This window comes from Uloborus diversus, chromosome 1 (assembly GCF_026930045.1).
Source record: "Uloborus diversus isolate 005 chromosome 1, Udiv.v.3.1, whole genome shotgun sequence".
NCBI classification, from domain to species: domain Eukaryota; kingdom Metazoa; phylum Arthropoda; class Arachnida; order Araneae; family Uloboridae; genus Uloborus; species Uloborus diversus.
This window is the reverse complement of record NC_072731.1, coordinates 79,027,906-79,050,724: the sequence shown is the minus strand read 5'-3', so window position 1 is coordinate 79,050,724 and position 22,819 is coordinate 79,027,906. Positions and strand designations below refer to the sequence as shown.

General features: G+C 31.9%; 1 protein-coding gene across 1 annotated transcript in view; it reads right to left on the bottom strand.

Moving 5' to 3' along the window:
* Window positions 1–22,819, bottom strand: part of LOC129234670 (mediator of RNA polymerase II transcription subunit 23-like) — a 125,640-nt gene that overhangs the window by 102,203 nt on the left and 618 nt on the right. Inside the window, exons 2-5 of the mRNA XM_054868714.1 lie at window positions 16,710–16,829; window positions 10,894–11,018; window positions 3,153–3,264; window positions 1,998–2,096 (exon numbers count right to left, since the gene is read on the bottom strand). Coding sequence (XP_054724689.1) covers window positions 1,998–2,096; window positions 3,153–3,264; window positions 10,894–11,018; window positions 16,710–16,829 — 456 coding nt within the window. The remainder of the gene's footprint in view (window positions 1–1,997; window positions 2,097–3,152; window positions 3,265–10,893; window positions 11,019–16,709; window positions 16,830–22,819) is intronic.

The following is a 22,819-nucleotide window of genomic DNA, read 5'->3' as shown; positions in this document are numbered from 1 at the left end:
TCAATGGCATGAAAATTGCAGGCTGGTCGACGAGCCGTGTTGCTGCTCAGGTGGAGTGTTCCGTTAGAAACTGTTGAAGGCAGTGGACACGAGATGGTATCCACGTGCAAAAAAAACGGGTCTGGAGCGACCAGGAAGTTGACGAGAAGAGATAATCGAAAGATCATGCAGCAAGCACTCGTGGATCCCGCAGTGACTCGTTCCCCTATACAAGCAGAGGTAGGGGGTAGCAGTTGTTCCTCGAACCATTTCTAAACATCTTGTGGCACTTAATCTGCAGTCCAAGCGCCCTTTTCGCATACTTCCTTTTCCATCAAAGCATAGGCAACTCCGTCTACAATGGTGGGGAGCCAGAGCGATGTAGGATGTCACTAACTGGCAAAAGATGGCGTTCAGTGATGAATCTCGGTTTGTTTTGGGGTCAGATGATAACTGCGAAGGGATGTGGAGGTGCTCTGTAGAAAGGTACTATTCAACCCATTTTATTGCACTACACACTGTTCGAACAACGAGCATAATGGTCTGGGGGGCCATAGCCTATGATAGCCGATCCACTCTAGCTGTGATACGTAGAACCTTAACGGGCCAGTGTTATTTTAATGACATTCTGCAACCACATGTACAGGGTTCATACTCCATTTGGATGAAAAAATTCCATGACTTTTCCAAGACTTTTTCATGACTTCAACGAAAATTTTCATGACCTCGTTATACGAAGAGAATAGTACTATTTATTCTCAAACTTGGCAATATTTGGAAATGAGCATTAGCAAAACGTCTATATGAATGCCACAGCCTCATTGAAGCACTTACTCGTAATGGAAAAAATAAGTGCATACTTAAAAAAAACTAAACTATTCTTATTTGTCTTCATCATATAAATTTAAGTAAAGTAAAAATGCAGTGAAGCGAATATGATGATGCTTAAATGTCTGATATTTTTTTTAAAAACAGGCAGAATGATATTGAATGGGACAAAGGTTGAATGAGTCATCACTAAGTTTCAAAAAATTTGCTACAAAAGTTACCTTTTAGTATCAACAGTGCCCTTAAATATCCACGTAACTTGACAGTATTAATAATAAAGTCCTTACGAGTGATGGAATCGAATTTACATGCAATTGAATTGCTTTTTTTTTTGGAGTTGTGGCAAAACTAAGAACATGAAATTTTGCTACTACAGAACATGAAACGTAAGAAGTGTTGAAAATAACAGTAAATTCAAAATATAAGTGATGTCCAGACAGAAAAATCACATCGCAAAAAATGGCAAGCGGCTGCGACAGAAGTGGATGCAATGAGATTTCAAAATTCAGATTCGACTTTTGGATCTTTCAATTTTCCACTTTTAATAGCTTTTATGTGCTGTTAAATATATTATGTGCTGTTATAGCTGTTAAATCACTCAAGATTTCTAATGCTCTTTCAGCTACTGTTCCTTTCTCATTGTCCAGGACATTTTTCCATGACTTGAAATAAATTTCCATGACTTTCAATAAAAATTTCAATTTTCCATGACTTTTCCAGGTCTGAAATTCTGTTTTTTTTCTCATGACTTTCCAGGATTTCCATGACCCGTACGAACCCTGCATGTAGGACTGTTCCTAAATGGTCTCCCAGGGGCCATTTTCCAGCAAGATAATGCTCGCCCACATACAGCTAGAGTTGCTCAAGACTTCTTATGTCCTTTTGAGACTCTTCCATGGCCAGCTGCTCCCCCGACTTGTCCCGTATAGAGCACGTATGGGATCAGCTGAAACGCCAGACGCCGCCGTGCATCTCTGGTCAAGATTTAGAAGTGGCTGTTCAAAATTTGGGGGTCCATATGCCTCAGGACAACATCAGACGTTTAATTAGCTCAATGCCGGTTATTTTTCATCATTCAAAACCTTAAAATCACAATTGTTCTACCTCATAACAAAGATTTCCGGAAATTTTGACAGTATTATATAACTAAGCATTCATGATAATTAAAAAGGAAAAGGGAAATGACTTACTTTTTGAATGGCTCTCAACTGATTCATGACAGCAACATTATCAACAGGTTTTATAGCATTAGCTTTGTCCAAGATTGACTTCAAAATATCCCTCACTCCCTAAATAAAAATGAGCAACATTACTTCTACATTACTCATAATATTGCAATACAATAGTCTCAAAAACTCCAAGTCATTGGGGCTCAGGCCACCTCGAATTACTGAAAACACGGGTTACTCAGAAATTTTTTCACAACTAAAATTACAGAGTATCATCAGACAACAGAAGGAAGAGCCCCTTTTACATTTTAGCACAAAGAAAAGGAAGTGCTGTCTTCAAGAAAAATTTCACTCACATTTCAACATGAACTTCCCTTTTAATTGCCCCTAAATGAAATAACAATTTTTTCCCACAATGTCTCTACATATTTATGTACGTAAATTTGTAAGCAACCAAAGGATGTGTTCTAACAGTGCCCAAATCTATTTTGTGGGGTTTTGCCTTGACACCTGTACCTATGTGCATGGGAGCAAGTTTATCTTGCATTACTCAAAATTGTTCAGTTGTAGAAGATTTAAATTCCATGTATACAAATCGCAAAGAGTCATGTTGTGCATCTCATTTTGCAATTGCAATAACAGGGATGTTACATCATTCTTTGTAGCAAAACAATGTTATTTTCAAGTCATTTTACACATTAAATTATCTCCAAGGCATCTTTTAATTCAGACCTGGCAGTTGATGAATATTTTGTGACATTAGAGAGTGTTTTTGACACTGACCTTCTCAATAGCTTTTTATTATTTACTGTATATAATTAAATAACCTTTACAGTAGCGAAAAAGATCTCTCTTTTCAGATTTTAATAAAAATTCTTCTTTTTGCTATTAAAATATTTAGCTTAAAATTTAAACTAAGTACCACATAAGCAGCGGCCACTGTACTACAAGAAAAGGTTCCAGACCCCAAAAAGTCCTCATTAAATAGAGCGTAGTTAGAGACCCAATTGTACATCTAAAAACTTATGTGAGTATGTATATGTATGTACAGCAGTACCATGACTGAATTGAATGATAATACAGCTTCTTTATCTCAGTCTTTCTTTTATGTAAAAAACTAATAATAAAAGAAAGACTTAATTAATATGAAGCAAAATATAAAATCTAATCACTTACTTTGTAATCAACACCAGCTATGATTTTGTCGATAAGTAAAAAACTTTGCACCCAAAAATCTTCATTAAGATATACAAGAGCATCACATTTGAGAAGCGTTTCACAAACTGATCTGAAATAAATAGTTCAAACTAAAATGTGCAACTTTATTCTCAAAACAAGATCAAATCAATATTTTGTGTATAGGGGGAGTTGGGGTCTGCTCCTCTGTTTTTTTACTTTTTCATTTCATCAAAAATTGAATGAGCAGTTTGATTTTATGCTATGAGTTTCATAAAATATTTTTCGTCATAACGTTTTTTTTTTTTTGAAAATGTCCAGTTTATTAACATTTTTATATTAATTTTTTAACAAAACTTAGTGAAGTGGACCAATGAGCCTGGACATGAGGTACATGGTCCTGCATTACGATAACTTTTGTAACAACTTTAACGATAAATACTATCCAATATTGTAACCGGGGGGTGTTCCCATAGGGTATACTTCATATATTCTAAAACATTTCTTAGACATATTGCATACACATGTTGTGCATAATGGATTACTGGGAGTATTCTCCTCACAAAAACTGATGGAAACATCACTGATTGTAACTAATTTATGTTCTTTTGTGTTTAGCATGAAAAAACAAAGTTTGAAGATTAGAATAACTTAAAATATATGTTGTGCATAATGGATTACAGGGAGTATTCTCCTCACAAAAATTGATGGAAACATCACTGATTGTAACTAATTTATGTTATTTTGTGCTTAGAATGGAAAAACAAAGTTTGAAGATTAGTATAACTTAACACATATTAAAATATTAAACTGACCAACTTCTACATTTGTACTACTTATGGCCAAACCATCACCATTTTTTCAAGAATTTGTAGAACTTACATCTTTATCAACTTCACGGTTGCCATTACTAGAATTTGTCTTTTCTAATTCTTGTAACAGTTTTCGCTTTTTGTAGGTTTTCTAAAAGTGGACCGACATACCCTGGGTTTTTAGTTTTCAAAAAAGTTGCTCCAATTTATTTCTTTACAAAAAATAAAGAAACTACAAATAATGATGAACTAAAAGAACTTACTTCAGAAGAGGAGTTTAATTTATTACTCCATTCTTCATCAAAACCAGTTAAAAAAAATAAAGTTGCAGATTTAAAACAATAACTCGGCACTGAAAAAATAGCAATAAAAATTGTGCCTTAAATAAAACAGCACCATATGATTTCATACTAGGATTTGCAGGACTATAAGTGCTACTTGTTGGTTAAAAATAAAAATATTAATAGTATTAAAATTGTTGAGAATGGTCCAATATGCCTCGACTGTCCCATTAATAACTTTAAGTAACATTTTAAGACATCTTCAATGTTCTCATTTTGAATACAATGAGAATGTAAAAGACAAATAAATAGAAATAGTAACAATTAGTAAATTAAAAATTCAAGGAAATGAGCAACCTTAGTACAAACGACGATGACCAGACTATTGACTACTTTTCAAAATTTACTAAAAGCATCGAAAATACATACTTGCAATCCAAACAATTTGGTAACACATTTAATGTTTTTCATTTAAAAAGCCCTTGAAAATTATACTTATTGTAAATCAGGGTTCCTTGATTTAAATGAGCTTGATTTAAATCATAATTAAAATCATGATTTAAATCAAGTGATTTTTTTTAACAAAATTGTCAATTAAAATCAATTTATTTGAATCAGTGGTTTTTAAAACAAAATCATGAATAAAAATCAGTTGATTTTATTTTTATAAATTAATTTTGCATTTTTAGAATGTGTTGCTCTACTTAACTACACTGCATTATACAATTTTAACTTCAACAAGCAAAACTACAGAGATCCCTATTTCTGTGTGTGAAACAGATTAACAGATTTTCACTCTTACAATATTGCTTTTACTTTAAAATTACAGTTCAATTCAGTACTGAACCAAAAAGAAATTAGCAGTTTTTCTTATATACCATCACTAATATAGTTAAGAAAATTAATTGCTCAGCATATTCTTTTATACTAAAATGTACATTATGATGGAAACCTTATTTTTAAGCAAAGTATGAAACAAAATCACTTCTTATCTAAGTTTTGAAAGTTATTTATAAACTAGAAAGTTGCCCGTCATGGTATGATGGATGAAAATTGTTTCTACATTTGAAATAAGCCATTGCCTGTTAGGTGATAATTTGTTAGTTGAAATTTTAACCCCAACACCAGTGGATTAACCCTATACTCCAGTAGATAGCGTCAATTTGCATCTCCAGAGCTCGAATACGCTACCTTGCTGTGATTTACAATACAGTGAAACCTGTGTAAGTTGACCACTCGCGGTGCAGTACTTTGGCGGTCAACTTAGACAGGTGGTCAACTTACAAAGGGCGGTAATAACTTTTTTTTATTATTCGTCATTTTTTGCACCATGTATTCATTTTTTAAGGAATTCACCCAACCTCTTTCTGTTCAACTAACTTTCATTGTTTAACATTATTGAAAGTGAAACAACAATTAAAAATACTATTCAAATAATTTTGTTAATTTTTCCTTGTTTTTAACTATATTAGACACTTTAGTTTTAGAAATTCCATATATGCCAGCTAATATTCTCTGACTTTTTCCATTTTCAGTTAATTTTAATATTTCATACTTTTTATTAATCTGAAGTTCAGCTAACTTTCTTTTTGAAGCCTTTTTATGTAAAACTTGTCACAACATATTGCAACTAAAAGGAAAGACTTTGAACTTTTCTACTGACACCTATTTTCATTGAACAGAGTACGAAAAGCTATCTCAAATAGAACAACAAATGAAAAACAAGTTTGGAGAATAAAGAGCAGCATTAAGCTTTATGCTGCTAGGTTTAGTTAGTAAAATGCTGTTCTGTCATCAAAGCATTAAAAACATTCTTAGAAAGCTATGAAAAAAAAAAAATAATAATAATAATAAATAAATAATAAAATAAAATAATTTGCTGAAGACAGTTAAAAAAAATAAAAATAAACCAAGTGGTCAACTTACAAAGGGTTTTTTACAATACTCCAAACCAAATTTGGCGAACATAAGTGGTCAATATAGACAGGTGGTCAAGATAGAGAGGTGGTCAAGTTACAGAGGTTTTCCTTCATTATATGAGATAGGACAAATTCCGTTCCTGACAAAAGCGGTCAACATAGACAGGTGGTCAACTTACAAGGGTGGTCAACTTTACAGGTTTTACTGTACTACCGAAAAAGGTAAAACATTCCATTTCATGTGTTTTCTTTGGGGTAAATTACAGGCTTCAGATAATTTATAGTGTAATGTAATTTCAGAACAATAGAAAAGAAAGCTTCCTGCAAACACTATGATAAATTACTGTCATTCACTAATCTTCAAAGCAAGTTATAAGTTACAGCATTTGTTTGTTTTACCTTTTTTTATCCGCCTTTAGACAGTGGCTGCAGCGCCCCCTATAGTTTATTGGAGTTGCAAAGTGTTTTGGTTCCTTTGTTTTCCTAAAATGACAGTCTTACCAGTAAAACTGTTAAGTTGCCGGATCGAGTTCAGCCTTGTCACAATGAAACTTTTCCATGCATGTCAAACATTACCAAAACATATTATCAAATGATCATGCCATGATGCGAGTTTCATTGTTGAAACATGCGGGTTAATTTATCATCCACTATTATTTATATGAGGATCTTAAAAATGTATTGAATAGTTAGAGAACTTATCTTAGTTTTAAAAGTTTGCTGAATGAATTCATCTATTGTATGAAATATATTATGCTTATAAATGTAAAGTAGTTAAAAACTAAATTTTTGAAGATTAAAAAAAAAAAAAACAATTTAAATCAAAAAGATCCAATTTAAATTCAAAAAATCCAACTTTTTTGATTAAAAAAAAAATTAAAAAATCTAGAACTGTTATAAATGCTACAGTGCACACCATTCGGAAATATATTTTGTGTTTTTTCTTTTCTGATTCATTCTTATTCATTTTTAAAATTATTAATTCATTAAAAATAACCCTCACTGTTAAAACTAGGATTCAAAAGCTTTTTTCTCTCTAAAAGTTATAATCTATTGTTGTTAAAAGAAAAAAGTTAAACTTCAGCAGGGCTGATCCTAGGGTGTCAGCCGCCTGTGTGCAAAGAACTAATGAGCCGCCTCTCAAGAGTAATTTGCGTATTTTGACTAATCTTTAAAGTCCATATAAATCTTTCTTCAAATTTCTGTATCAAGTTCTAATTTAAAAAAAAAAAAAAAAAAAAAAAAAAAAAAAAACAATAATGATGAACTTATAAAAAAGAAGAAAAATTTTACAGTAAAAAATTTCTTAGGTTGTTTACAATAAGAAACTTCTTATAAATTGACTAGGACCAGTCGAGCTGGGCCAAGAGCCTGTTGCTGGTCATCACATTTGTATTTGTATAGATACAATTTATATCGTAATAGATACCAGGGTTCGCCGATAAAAGTCGATATATATCATGAATCATGATATATATCACGATATATATCGGATATTTTATTTTGCAAATATCATGATAATTTGATATTTTCGATATTTATTTTGGTAGGGTATTTTCAATATTTCAATTTCAATTTTTTCTGCGATATTTTCAATATAAAATGTAATTATCCGAGTAAAATTGTTCATTTGTTATTAAAAATCACCAAAAAGTTATGTACTATATTTTTATGATGTATAATAATGCATCATTAATATAACAAAGTAACATAATATTCTTTTTTTACTTGTATTTTATATTTATAAAATTATTAGCAATGTAACAATTTTAATTCATATTAAAAGAGCCTAATTAATTATTAAACAATGGTCAGAAAAAAATGTCTCATGGCTGTGAACCGACTAATTCATCTTATTTACCTCTGTAAATCATATAACTGTAAAAGTAGCTAACAGAAGAAAAATGAATATAACAGCTTATGATAAATTGACTTTATTAAAACTGATAAAAAACATTAAGTGCAATATTAAATATAAATAATGAAAGAAACAATAATTGTAAGTCTACATATTGTAATGACAATTTAAGAACTTAAAGGGTGATTTGAGGATACATTTACTGTTTTGAAGACTTGAGTTTGTGCTAATTTAAAATATCGGATATGTATCAAAATATTGGATATTTTCGAAAATATCATGAAATTTTCGAACCCTGATGGATACCAAAGTTTACTAGTGGCAAAAATGCATTTTATAGTCTGTCCTCGATGACATCAGAGAAAGGACCGAGAAGGGGGAATCAGGGGAGGGGGGATTGCTCCCAGAAAATTATCACAATTCGCCTGTGAAAAATAGCTTTAGTTAATCTTTGGTTGTGTTTGGTTGCAAGGACAAAAGAGTTGGGTATATTCAAGGTGCATGGAGAAATTTTCAGAACTGACCTCAAATATCGCAATTTTAGGAACTTTTTTGAAACTTCAGGGGAAAGTAATGTTGGAGTTCTTTCCTAAGTTCTTTCAAAATTGAAATGAATTTGAAACTATTTTTTGTGACCGTAGCTTAGGAAGGATCAGCGCTCTTCAGGAAAGTTTTCCAAAATTGAAGTTTTAAACACAAAATTTTGGGTTATCTTTGTTGACACTGCTAGAGGGAGAGAAATTCAATTGTCTTCCATCGAACGTTTTCGAAATTGAAGCTTAAAATGAAAATTTAGGCTGTCTTTGGTGTTTTGGTGGTAGGGGATCAGGGAGGTTTTCGTCCGGTAACTTCTCGGTACTATTGTTTCAAAAACCCATTTTTTGGCTACATTTGAAAACAATAGAGGAAACATGAAAATATTCCAAACTGAAATATTTTTCGGAACTAAAACCCAGGTTAGGCTATTTTTGGGAAGGAAGGGTTTTGGAGCTCTCAAGCGGATATTTCTAAAAGCACAATTTTATTGTTTATACTATCTTTGGTAAAGTTAACGGAACTGGGAAGCTTCAGCGGATCTTTCGGATATTTTTCGATATTAATATCTGAAAACTATATAGACTTTTGTCCACCTCACCTCGACGATTGCGATGGGTAGGCCCTAGCGCCGTGGAAAGTTACATAAGCCAGGCAGTTCTCCTCTGGAATTTTTTAGAAATTGAAGTCCCAAAATCATAGGCATAGTTTGATCACGATGGGACAAAGAGCGGGCAGGGGTTCAGTGTGTCCTCACAAACTGTTTTTTTAAAACTGAAGTCAATTTCAGGCTAGTTTAGGCAGGAAGGATTTTGTGGCTCCACGGAATCGTTTAAAAATGAAATTTCAAGGTATAGTGATTGCGTTGCAGCAAAAGGGGGATCCGGGGTCCTTCCCCGAAAGTTTTTGAAACTGACGTTTGAAAATTACTATTTTAGTTTATTTTCCAATACAAGTTTCAGTGAAAGGAGGTGGGATTAGAGGCGCTTTTAAAGATGCTAATTAAAAGTATATTGGTAGTAATGTCTGGGAATAGATTTCGGGGTCCTCCAACGAAAAAATTTCGAAAAAGAAATCCAAAAAATGTCATTACGCAATTTTTGATGACATTAGAAAGGGCTGGTCTCGGAAAAAACATTTTGGATTTTGGAGGCAATATTTTTAGGCTATGTTTGATTAAGTTAAGATGGAAGGGGTGAATCAGAGACTTAATTGGGTGCTTACGATCGGTGGTTCAACCAGCGAAATTTTCCAAAATTAAAGTCCTAAAAACACAATTTTAAGCCTTCTTTAGTCTTGTCAAGGAGGCCATGGCATCCTTTTGGATCTTTGTTTTGGAGCCACATTTGAATTTGCTTCCTGGTGCAAGAGCCCTGCCCTCCTACCTGATCTGAAACCGGGCAGTTCATTCGGGATTTTAATCAGAAAAAAATGCCGTGAAGGGGGAAAATTACAAAATTTTAGTTCGTCATTCAAATATGTTCGACTCTCAGGGGAGTCGCAATTTTCTACTTTCTCTCCACGCATCCATGATTGTTGAACACAGAATTTGTTGTTTAAAATGCTTGCGAGAGTATCTAATCAGTTTAGCTTTTTTTTTTTAATACATAAAATATGTCTTCATTGCTTAGATCTATAAAAGCTTGGGAGGTAAATATCAGTGGCCACCCTCGGTGATCCTTTTGGAAGGCACCCTTTCATGCTTCAGGAGGGGACCATTTCCCTCATTTCCCCTCCCCTGTATCCATGCCTGATTACCAGTTCTGTCACAAATTTTTCAACCAAATGAAGCATGTGTGTGAAGAGTAGATATTAATGGACAATGAACCAACACAATGTTCCCTAACATTCTATTTCTCTTAAACTATGCTATGCTGTCGGGAAATCGGCGCTTACTTTGCTAATTGAACATTTAAAATTCAGCATATTTATTCGACTTATTATAAGTTATCTGGTGAGAAATTCTTGAGGAATTTTGCTTGATAAAAACAACTGTATGATGCGGCCTGCGACCGCCCCTTGCTTTGGCCATCCGTGTACGGTGCAAACGCTGCACATCTGCTAGGATCGGCTCTGAACTTCGGCATTATTATTTAATCAACTTCAAATTATTGGATTTATTTTTAATGTAAGAACACAAAACCATAAGCTTACTTTTATGTGCTTAATTTTAAATTTGACAAAAAAAAAAGAGGAGGGGGGGGGGGTATCAAAAGATCTGACAAGGGGACTCCATAATGAGTGAGGGGAGGGGGAAGAAAGCAACAAAGATTGTCACTAAAAGAATGTTTCTGCCGCTTTTATTTGCTAAAAATTTGAAAGAAAAATTATTCATACCTCTGTGATACAAAATTATTTGTAACTCCAAATTCTAAAAGTGAAAATAGAAGTCTGGCTTTTTGTTGATTACTGGTGAAGCTGATTAGCTTTACATAGTGTGCAAGAGCATGGGGCAGTTCTTCCTACAAAAAATACAATTTTGTTCATATATTTCAAATTTAAGCAAAAAGAAGCAAACTAAAGTGTAAAACACTTTACACTGAAACAAAATTCCTAAGAACTGGATATGACTTTTCTTCATATTTCAATCTACAAGTAACATAATACTTAAAAAGAAAATTCAAACAGAAAATTTATAACTAAATTCTGCACATAAAATAGAGAGGAAAATGTAAAAATAACATTGAACAATCTTAAAATGGAAATTGTGATTAATTTTCTAAAACGAGAATGTTGACCTATTATTGAAATCAGGAGAATAAACAAAATGAACCCTTTTTCTTAAAACACTGATTTTTAATCTGTTGGGCATGACTCCCTAGGCAGGCAAAAAATCATAGCAAGGGAGGCACCCATGTGTTACCAAAAATTTTTGATCAAAAAAAAAAAAAAAAAAAGTCTAAATGATGTGGGAAAATAAGAATCAGCAAAACATTGATGCTAGGTCATTTGGGTTTGAGCCAATCCACTAAAAACAGAGAAATCATTTTAATGACACTACGGTTTGAGAAAATTTGCATTGAGAAACACAAAACCACCTATTGCATTTTACTAAAGTTAGTACTACAATATAATACTAACGAAATCTGTTTGGTATCCAAAATTTACTTCACAGAAAATATGGTATTGTTTTTTTAATCCATTAAATTATTTATACAGCAGATAGTATATTTATGAAGTCACATTAGTACAAAATTCAAGAGGGGTAGAACAATTTTTGTATGAAATAATTAAAGAAATAAAAAAGTTTTAACGTATCAATTTTGAAATGAACTAAAAAAGATCAAATAATTTCTCTAAATTTCATGTAGATTTTAAGTCCTTCACAATCTAAGAAATATTTCAGAATTTCTTAGATAGTCTGAAAAGTCTGAGATTGTGAGTTTTTAATAGCTATCAAAATCCTTGTGAGCTTTAAAAGGAAAAATATAGGCGGTGCATGCAACAGACAATTGGCGCATTTATAATTTAACTAACAATTGTATTACTCTGCAATGATAGCTCTCCTTTAAAATTATAGTTATGTAGTACATGCACCCCCATCTTTTTCCCTTTAAAGCTTACAAGTAATATGACAGCAATTAAAAACTCACAATCAAATTTTGCAGACAATTTGTAAAAAATTCTAAAACTGTATGGAGCTTTTCATCCTAAAAAAGTTTTTTTTTCTATTTTTGAAAATATTGATAAAATTCACTTTGTGGCAGATAAGCTATTAAGCTCCTGATCTATAAAGTACAACTCTCCATAAACCTCATAACTTTTGAGAAGCAAACAGTTGCAGTTAAGAAATCTATTTTATTTTTATGCATTATAAAATCAATAGCATCTTATAGCAAATTGAATTTGAGACTTTTTTTCTTTCCTTTTAAATTAAAAATGCAGTAAAACCCCTCCAAACGGAGAAATTCATATGTGGACAGTGTTTAATTCCCTGATTTCAAGGCAAATAACATTATTAAACCCCTCTCCAGTGGATGCAGTTAAATGCAGTTTTAAAAAAAAATAAATTTTAATATTTTTATGAACTCTTAAGATACTTTTACCATATCTATACTAATATTATAAAGAGAGAGGACAAATTTTTGTGTGTTTATATGTTCGAGGTAATCTCCGGAACTATTGCAGCTATTTGAAAAATTCTTTCACTAAATGAAAGGTGCCTTCTTAGTGAGTAACATAGGCTATAATTCGAAAACAATACGATAAATAGTTCTTTTATTATTCCAATTTAGGCCCAAATTTCACGTAAATTGCCTATTACAGGTGTGGAAAATTACTTGCACATATTAATATTTTATATCCTTGAAAAGGGTAGAATTTTCCACATTTTATGCAATTTGTTTCAATGCTCTAAATTTCATTACGACAGGAGCAATTTGCGTTTTTATCTCGAACTTTTTTAGGCTTAGCTGAAATTTTGGCAATACTTTCTTCATTAAATCTATCAATAAAAAGTGAAGGAATTGTCCCACAGTTTTCTTTTAGACACTGTTGGAAAAAGCGACATTTTTTACTCTAGAAAAATCTCGACCTGCGGTCAAAAAAATCAATTTCTATCTCCAAAGGAAAAAAAGTTACAAGCAGTTAAAAACAAAGTTCGAATAAATCTAATCTCCATTAAAATTATTGATGTTTTGTTTCGCATTGCCATCTTTCAGTTTCGCTTCATTTTAATTTCTTAAAGGTCTACAAACTCGGCGCCACGAAATTATATGCTATGGGGAAAATAATTCCCCCAGACAATGTAGAAATTGCGGGAAGAGTTTGAAAACTAGGAGTCTGAGCAATTTTCCCGATTGTCGCCAAATTTGTGGACGCCAAAGACCAAGGGCTAATGTAATTCGGCCATGGCCTTGCTGATAGTGACAGAAGCAAACAATTATAGCCCATAATTGACGATAGCGCCAAATCCCAGTTATCAAAATATCTTCGAAATTACTAATGAAAAGAAACCAGTGCATCGTAAAAGCAGGAGGGATGGAAATTGTATTTGTACGCGATTTTACATTTAATTCTGAAGAAGAACATTATTATGTTTTAGCTTTCAAAACTTAACGAAATCCAAACAAAATATTAATGTAAAAAGTAGCCAAGTTTGATCGAAATGAGGTTCTGGGTAGACAGTGTCACCGACAAGATTCTGATCTCAACGGATAACAAGTTCCATAGCAGTTCCTCATGGAAATTGGACTGCCCCGTGTTCTTCAATTCATTTTGAAATTTTTTTTTTTTTACTTTCTTTGATCCCGGATTTAAACTTAGCAAGTTACTGGCGAGTTTTGATTTGTTTTTATCCGAAAAAAATGTACGACATTTTCTTCTTTTTTTCTGATGATGATTTTTAAATGTTCCACTGGATGGTTTTTTTTTTGTTTGTTTTGTTCGTTAGACGGATGGGTTATGAGAGCGTGGTTGCTGGACGAGTTTGGCGATAAACAATAGAGTTGCGGAACTATTTTTACATTTGGAAGATATTATTTTATGTCTTTTTTTGTTTATTTGGCGAAATATTTTAAATTGCGGTAAAAACCGCTTCACTCCCTAAATAGACTTTTAAAGCAACTGTAAATCTAATTTAATGATTTGACGAAAAGTTTTAAACTCCAAAGAAACTTTAATAGTTTTATTTTCTTTGAAAGGTGTGTACGCATTTTATAGTACAAAGAAAAATGATCATTTTACATCAGAGGGGAAGGGGGAGTCAATTTTTTTTACTCAACGGACTTCCATTAATTTTTTTGCACGGGCATCGCTGTGCGGGTACTGATAGTATATTACAAAACTATAAGGAGGGAAATGTGGGGCAAAGAGAGAACTTACTTTTTTCAAAATGAACAAATTAGAAATATGTGCTGAAAATTAAGGTATATGAAGAAAGAACAATGTATTTGAAAACAAAACCTGCTCTGAAACATTATTTTTAGCACTAAATTTGTGCCTTCAAAAAAAGTGGAAAATTTTCACCTCTTTTTTTTATGGGGCAAAGTGAAAATTAATATATTTTTCGATGAAATATTTTCTATTTGACTGTCAAAGATATTATTGATCAAATAAATGAGTAAAATTAAAGAAAAATGGTTTCATGAAAAGGAAACCTCTACTAATAATAAAGCTGAAAGTCTGTCTGGATCTCTGTGATGCGCATAGCGCCTAGACCGTTCGGCTGATTTTCATGAAATTTGGTACAAAGTTAGTTTGTAGCATGGAAGTGGGCACCTCAAAGAGATTTTTCAAAAATTCAATTTTGTTCTTTTTCTATTCCAGTTTAAAAAAAATTTTACTGAGTAAATCATCACACGGTTCCATGTTATGATAAATTACGAAATTATCATAACGTGGAACCGTAACATGGGCAAGCGAAGGAATGTAGCAAATTGGTGTGAGAATCATTATCCAATATTTGTAAAGATGGAGGGGAACCAAATGAGCTTTTCATTTTCTACTACGGGCAAAGCCATGCGGGTTACTCTAGTGAAACAATTAACGAATAAATAAATAAGTTAATATATCAGGAAAAGTAAATGAAGGAATGAAATTGAATTCATTAAAAAAAATGAGTAAATGAATGATAAAAAAAGAATTATTAAGTGCAAGATGGTAAAGAAAATAATTAATGAATGAATACATAGATGATTTGATAAAGGATTGTATAAGTAAATGAAACAAACTATTTCACTTTGCCCATCCGTTTAGCCCCGCATGCACTTGACTAACCGTACAAAGCATTTAAATTATAAACAAGCATCATATTAAGCAAATAAATACTGTGCCAAATGTTAGTAGATCTAAATCAATATTTAAAATGTTAATAACAAGAGCTTTATCATTAAATAATGACAAAACAAATTTATGACTAAGTATTACAATATGAGTATCAATTTTTGAAAATGGCTTGTAATATCATAATCTTTGATTTTTAGAGGTAATTTTTTCTTGATGGAGCAGACTACATTCGTTGCTACATAGTTAAAATATTACTAGATAGGTGGCCACAACAGCAGTTTGACCTGCTATTTCAATTTTCTCCACAATTCTCTTGCATCTTAATTTTATTTAAAACATAAAATAATTATAAAGTAAGAAACAAAATAAGCCAATTTAAAGGAACATAGTTGAAAATAACTACCACTTTTCAAAGTTGTTGAAAAAATTACAAGATGCAAAAGGATTGAAACTTAAAGCACAGCACACAATTTTCGGCGAATATAAGGAATTCTTTACCCCATCTTTAACTTATATGCTTCTTTTTAGCTTTCAATGACAAATAATGCATGCAACAGCTATTTTTTTCTTGTAATGAATTCTTTTAATTAAAAAACAAATTGCATTTTTGGCGCAAAAATCGGGAATTTGGCTTTTTTTATCAGGTTGTATCAAAATTTGAAAATTGGGGCAGTTTTTCCACCCCTGTGCAAATGACTTTTCCATTCCCCCCCCTCCATTCTGTTTGCCCCTATAGTTCACACCTAGTTTTAAAATTTTGGGTCCCCTTCAGGCCCGGGCCAACAGGTGTTCCTTCTCCCTTCCTGTAAGTTGTAACCATGGAGTTTTATGAGGAGACAAATATCCAAATGGGTTTGCTACTGTAAAACTCAAAAACAGAAGAAAATGTGCAAAAAGTGGAAAACATGATTTGTTCAAACAGACAAATGACTATTTAAGAGCTATTGGAAGCCCTTAACATCTCATATGGTTCCATTCAAAGCTTTTAACTGAGTAGTTGCAAATGAGACAAATGAGGGCAAAATTTTTCCCAGACGTTTGAGTGTTAAACTGAAGGAAAATCGTGTTTCGGGAGTTTTTGGCTGGAAAAACTGTTTCTGTCTGCCCAGATCCGTCACACTCACCAGCTCAATACCACTTTTGGCTCTTCCCAAAAATTAAAATTGTGCTTAAAAGAAAACGTTTTGACACCATTGTTGACATTCAGAGGGCCACGACCGAGTAGCTGAAAGCCCTCCTGACAGACGCCTTCCAGAAATGCTTCCAGTAATGGAATCAACTGTAGATAAATGCATTGTTTGCCAAACACACTACTTCGATGGAGATTAAATGAATTTCTATGTAACCTTATTACTTTTTTAATAAAAAAATATTCTTTTTGATCACACCTTGCATATGAAATTAGGAAAAAATAAAGAATGAAATACCTCCGACACAGAAGAGAAAAATGTTTTCAAACTTTCCTGATACTTTTTTAGTATTTTTGACTGGTCATCTGCTGTATGAATAATAAAACCATGAAAAGCTACAGCCAGTTCTCCTTCGGACTAAATTAAATGAAAAGATAAAATAACTTACAATGAGCATATAAATACAGTAAAAAACATTTCATAAAAACAAAACTAAGATGTTAAATATTAGTTTAAATTTTGAGATCTTGAATTTAAAGTATGTTTTTTGCAATCATAAATTGTGATAAGACCCTATACATTCAATTTCTTGTTTCTACTAACGGCTTTTATCGCAACCATAATTTAAATTCAAGAAGTCGAAATTTAAATGAATGTGACAGGAGATGGATGCTGTGAACTGGAAACTTTTACAGGGTGGCGACAGGAACTGGAAAAAAAAGTTCCCTTACTTTTCCCCGATTAATTCACCAAATTTCCCTGATTTATGTTACCAATGGTTTTCTTTCTTTGCCCTACCTGAAAAGCATTGCATATTAAATAAAATGCAGCGTTTATAACGGTTTCAGCTGTTAATTAAAAATATATTTTGAAAAGATGCTCCTTTTTTTTGGTAAAAATTGTATATTAAATTATTGACAGAAATATTATAAGAAATTTGTAACAAATACTTTACTTTCAGGAACCAGTTAACATAAGAATTCTAAGAAATTATTAAAACCATTCTTAAAGATATATCTAATCATGATAAAATTAAAAAATTTAAATGGAAATAATTTTGAACTGAATTTTCAAGCAGTATAATTGTTGCTGTAAGAATAACAAGTGATAGTTAAAGTAAAGAAGTAATGTAGTTTTACTTACGTAAATAATGCTTCTGTATGTAGGTAAACGGCAGTATCTGCAGAAATTAGTTTTCGACATATTTGAAGAAATGTGTGGTGGACTCAGTATTAACAATAGGAAAATGTTGGAATTAGACGTCTTTTTTGCACTTTTTTTTCAGCGGAAACCAAATAAGGAGTATGTACAATAAACATAACGTACAACAACTGACAAAAATGCAAAAAAAAAAAAAAACAAAAAATCTTGCAGTTACCGCCCTTTACTTGCACACAGCAGAATAGACATATTTATATAAAACAATTTGAAATCTTTCAACAACCAGTCATATTGAGCTATTCTCTAATCAAGAACTTAGGTTTTAATGAATAAATACAGTATTTTAACTATTAATAAATAATAAAAATATTTACTTATGTACACAACTCAATTTCAAATTATTTCATTACTTGTCGAAAGATATCTTAGATTACTTTAGTAACAAACAACATTGAAATGCAAAAACAATTATTAATTTCAAAATATATATGTATATGGTTTTAAAATAAAAGTTTTAAAGTATGAAAAAAAGAAAAAAAACCCTTTCGTGTAATTTGAACTGACAGCGAATAATACCAGGGAAAAAACTAAATTTGATTTTCAGTCAAAATTCAATTTTAGCAATTAAATTAAAAATGCCAAGTGATAAATTTTAAGATTTTATCAGCATTAATTTAAAAAAAAAAAAGATTTTTTCTTGAAATAGTGATAACAGTATGCCAATTACTGCAAGACAATGAGTGCAAAGTAAATGAGATTAATGACGACTTCCTCTTTGTTTGCAGGGTTGTTTATTTTATGTAGCATGAAATGCGTGGAAGGAAAATGCAAACTAGCTAAAATAAACTACTTTACAGACCCAGAAGCAATCTTCGGAAGCTCAGCCAAAGATTGAATACATTGACCTTGAGGAAATAAGATGCACAAATATGCGGCACTGTATAATTGCACCTTTAATTTCACTTTTTTATAACAAATAATTGGCGAAAAATTCGAAGAGAATTATAGTATCATTACTTCATTTTGCAAAGAAAAAAAAATTTTTTTTCTTCATTTGATCAATTTTCCCTGAATTTTTGTTATTTTTTCAAACTTCCCTGATATTTCCCTGATTTTTCCCTGAGTGATAAAGTTCCCTGATTTTTCCCTGATCTGTCGCCACCCTGTTTTATTGTGTAAAATTGAGAAGGTCATTTATAAATAATTCTATTCTGAGGCACATGGAAGCCTGCATGAAAAGCATTGAAAAATAAAATTATAGGACGGGACGTCATTCAAAGATCAAGTGAAAACAATAAGCAACTAGTGATTGCTAAAAAAAAGAAAAATACATAAATATCCTATTTATTTTGATTCAATTATGATAACACTATTAGCTAAACTTCAAACCTCTTCTGGATCAGAACTGGGTGGGGAAAAGTCATTTTGTCCAGCACGTGACACTTCATATATTTCATTAAAAATAATACTTTGAAATATATGAACCGTCATGAGCGGGACAAAGGGTCGACTTTTTCTTGGAATGGCCTTTCTTTGATGCTTTAAAATCAGCGTGAATTTTTATGTTTTCTCAATTACGAGGGAACTTGAGTTTTTTTTTTTTGCTAGGCAAACTCATATTGTTTTAAAGCTCTTTCAAATTACTGCAAAAATCAATTTTAATTTAATATTTTTTACCAGGATATAATTGTTGTTCTTGAGAAACTTGTTTCACGACAAGTTGATAACAATACCATTTCAGGCGTTATATATCAGGGTTCGCGTTTACGCGCTATAGCGGGTTTTTTACGCAAATTCGCGGGAAAGGGACGCAACTTCCGCGAAAAATTGGGTCCCAGGGATCCAGAAAACCAAAAAGATAAGAACCAGAAAAAAAATGGGAGAAAAGCTAAAGATCTATTTAGTAAATGCTTTTAAGCTTCAAAATGACCAGGAGAATCAACAGAAAGCGACTAAAATGACCCTATCTGTTTATCAGCTATTCAAACACACCCCAATTGTGGACCAGTCAATGGAATTTTAGTGATAAGACTGGAGCTTACAGTGACCTCCTGGGCAGAGCTCAGGGAGCAAGTTCACAAATAGCCCATTGTACTGTATTCTAAGAATAAGCTTTCCCTCAACTTTTGTCTTGAGGAAATTCCTAAAAACAGAAATGAAGACTAAAAATGAGAGGTTTTCAATGCAATCTTCAGGATTAATACAAGACAATTGTACAGTAAAAATATTGCAATTTGGTATTCATGTAACCAGAATTACTTTTGAAAATCACCATTTTGCATACCCAATAAAAAGAAGGGAGAAAAATATGGCGAATATTTTCCAGATCGCGCTAAACACAAAGAGTTCGGAACTTTACATTTTTCTTGTTAAATTGCTTATGAATACTTGAATTTTATACAAAAGCACTTTAACCTTGTTCTTTTTCTAATAATTCATCTCTTTCTGATGGGTTATTTTTATTTGGACTTGCAAAAGTCGGGTATTAATCTATCGCGCCATTTTGATTTTAAAAATAGAACAAAAATCAAAACAGATATTTTGAACAAGTCAAAATAAAGTCAAATATACTGATTTAAGATTGCAAATGAGCAATTTTCACACTCATATGAGAAAATGTTTCGTTTTTGCGATCGCGATTTTTGCGTTGGGTTCATTCGCTTGGGATTTATTATTATTATTATGTAATTGCCAATGATAATTGGGAAGGGGGTCTGTTTGCTTTTTTCACTAAGAAAAATTTCCAGGAAAACAAAAGTTAAGGGAGTGCTTTTTGCTTGATCAATCAGAGGCACTTGTTTTATATTTTATGGTAAAACCCATTTTTAAAGTAAATTTTGAGTTAATCTCATTGTAACTGACCAAATAGTTTCTCACATAACTGAGTCTTGCAAGTGTATTATTTGAAAATAATTTTACAATGATAAAATCACAAAAAAATTAGGGCAAAAATAACCAATTTATTTTATTTCATGCCTTCCCCCCCTCCCCCCCCCCAAGTATAAATATTTTTATATTATTCATTTAAGCACTAAGATTTTCTGTTTAAAATTTAAGGGACTCATTTTTTCCACCAAAGGAACCAAATCTATTTTATTAATGGGTCCCTGGGACCCATGTTACGGATAGTTGAGCGCGAACACTGTATATGTAATTGAATTTTATTTTTCTTTCATAGGAAAAAGTTACATGCATAATTAAAAAGCACTGCTACAGTTGAGCAGCAGCGTTTAGCATCCCCTTATAGTTTGGCATGTTTTTCTATTTCTTAAACAATTGACACTATAGTTCACACTAAGTAAATATATACAGATTTTTTAAAATTTCATCCCATATATGCATTTTCTCAAAAAATTGACCATAAATCTTGAGAAGACAAACAATTAAAATTAGACAGTAAACTCCCGATTATCCGCGGAATAGGGTGGCATAGTACCCGAGGATAAGCGAAAATCGCAAATAATCCGAATAATAGTTGGAAAACGATACTACAGTAGAAGACCATTATAACGCACACCTTGGAACCAAAGTTTTTGCGTTATACAGGTTTTCGCGTTATATAGGTCATTTCATAAATTTTTAAACTAATATTCAAAATATATCTATATATTAGCACTTCAGAATGAGTTTTATGTGTAGTGAGTATTAAAGCACTAATTATATAATGAGTCATTCAAAAAAAAAAAAAAAAGGTTTCTTTATTACAAGAAATTAAAATATACTGCACTTCTGCTAGCTTCATGGTTTGCAAAACAGCTGCATTTTCAAGAACCATCTGGTATTTTCATTTTACTGTGAATGCTAATTTTCATTTAAAAGCTTTGAATTGAGATGAAAAACTGATTCAAAATTTAATTTTCTGAAAAATTTTTATGTTTGCAAGTCAAAACAGAGGGATTTTTTAAACTTCAAAACTTATTGTTTACTTCTGAAAAGTTGTGCGGTTTATAGAGAATTGCGTTATATAGGTTGGCGTTATAAAGGTATTCTACTGTACTGTATACAATAGCTAAAAAATATGCTCGCACATACATTTAAATTTTTGCTAAAAACATTTGCTACATTCCATCTACTAACATTGAATGCAAAAAATATACATATGTAAAAGCTAAAAACGAACAATAACACAATAATTAAATGTCCATTTAATGACCGTTAAAAAAATGGTGAGAAGACCTGCGGATAAACTGACCGCCGATAAGTGGGAGTTTACTGTATAGCAGTTAATTCCATTAATTCAGGGGGATGTGCAGGCGTTATTGTATAACCCGTGTTTTTCTAAAAATTTTAATAAATAAAACACGAACCATTAGTTTTTTCCTCTTTTTGATACCCCCTACCTTTGGGTGCCAGCAGAATCATATGCAAGGGGTGCACCTACATAAAATCACAAGGCTATTTGTTTGCGCATGTGCCAGCTTGCCTCTTGGCCGGATACGAGTTAGTTGGTAATGAGATGCCATGCTAGACATGGGCATAAGTAATGTATTTCTTTTGTAGAAGCCCACATTCCGTTAATTACTTTCACGTAAATAGTGTATATTTGATATGTGTCTTCACGAAGTTCATTAAAAAAGGCTTGTAATTAGTAAAAAGATTATTTAGTCTTTATTTCAAATTCCTAATAATGTCCACCACTTACAATCAGCGACACTATTTTTACAGTGCACACAAAGATATGAAAGTAGACATCCAAGGTTTTAACCTAATTTTCATGAAAGCATGCTGTTAAGTTGCAATTATAGATTGTATAGGTCCTTTACATGAACATTTTCTGCACTGTATGTGTACATGTTTTAATTATGTGCCATGAAATTATTTTTGAACATTTATAGCTAGGAGTTAATGAATAAATTCATGTGACTTTGTGCCAAGTGCTGTCAATTTTGTCTGGAACTACCACATATTTATTAGTTTACTCAGGTAAAATACAATTTTAAGTAGGAATCAAAAAAAGAAAATCATTTGTGTTCTTTCATGTGGGTTTTTACATTAAAACCATGAATCTCTCAACAGGATTTTACTCAGGACAAAATAGAGCCAACCCTGCCAGGACTCATTGGTATAAACATGAGATTATTCTTTTTCATGATGTATTTTGTTTTGGTGTATATTGTTTTTTAAACTCATAAGCGGTCACTATGTAAAATTAAGAGGAAATGAACTTTACATTGCAGAAGCGTACGTGGGTACATAAAATGGTTAAAATAAATTTGACTTTGTTGATATTGAAAATTAATTAAAAC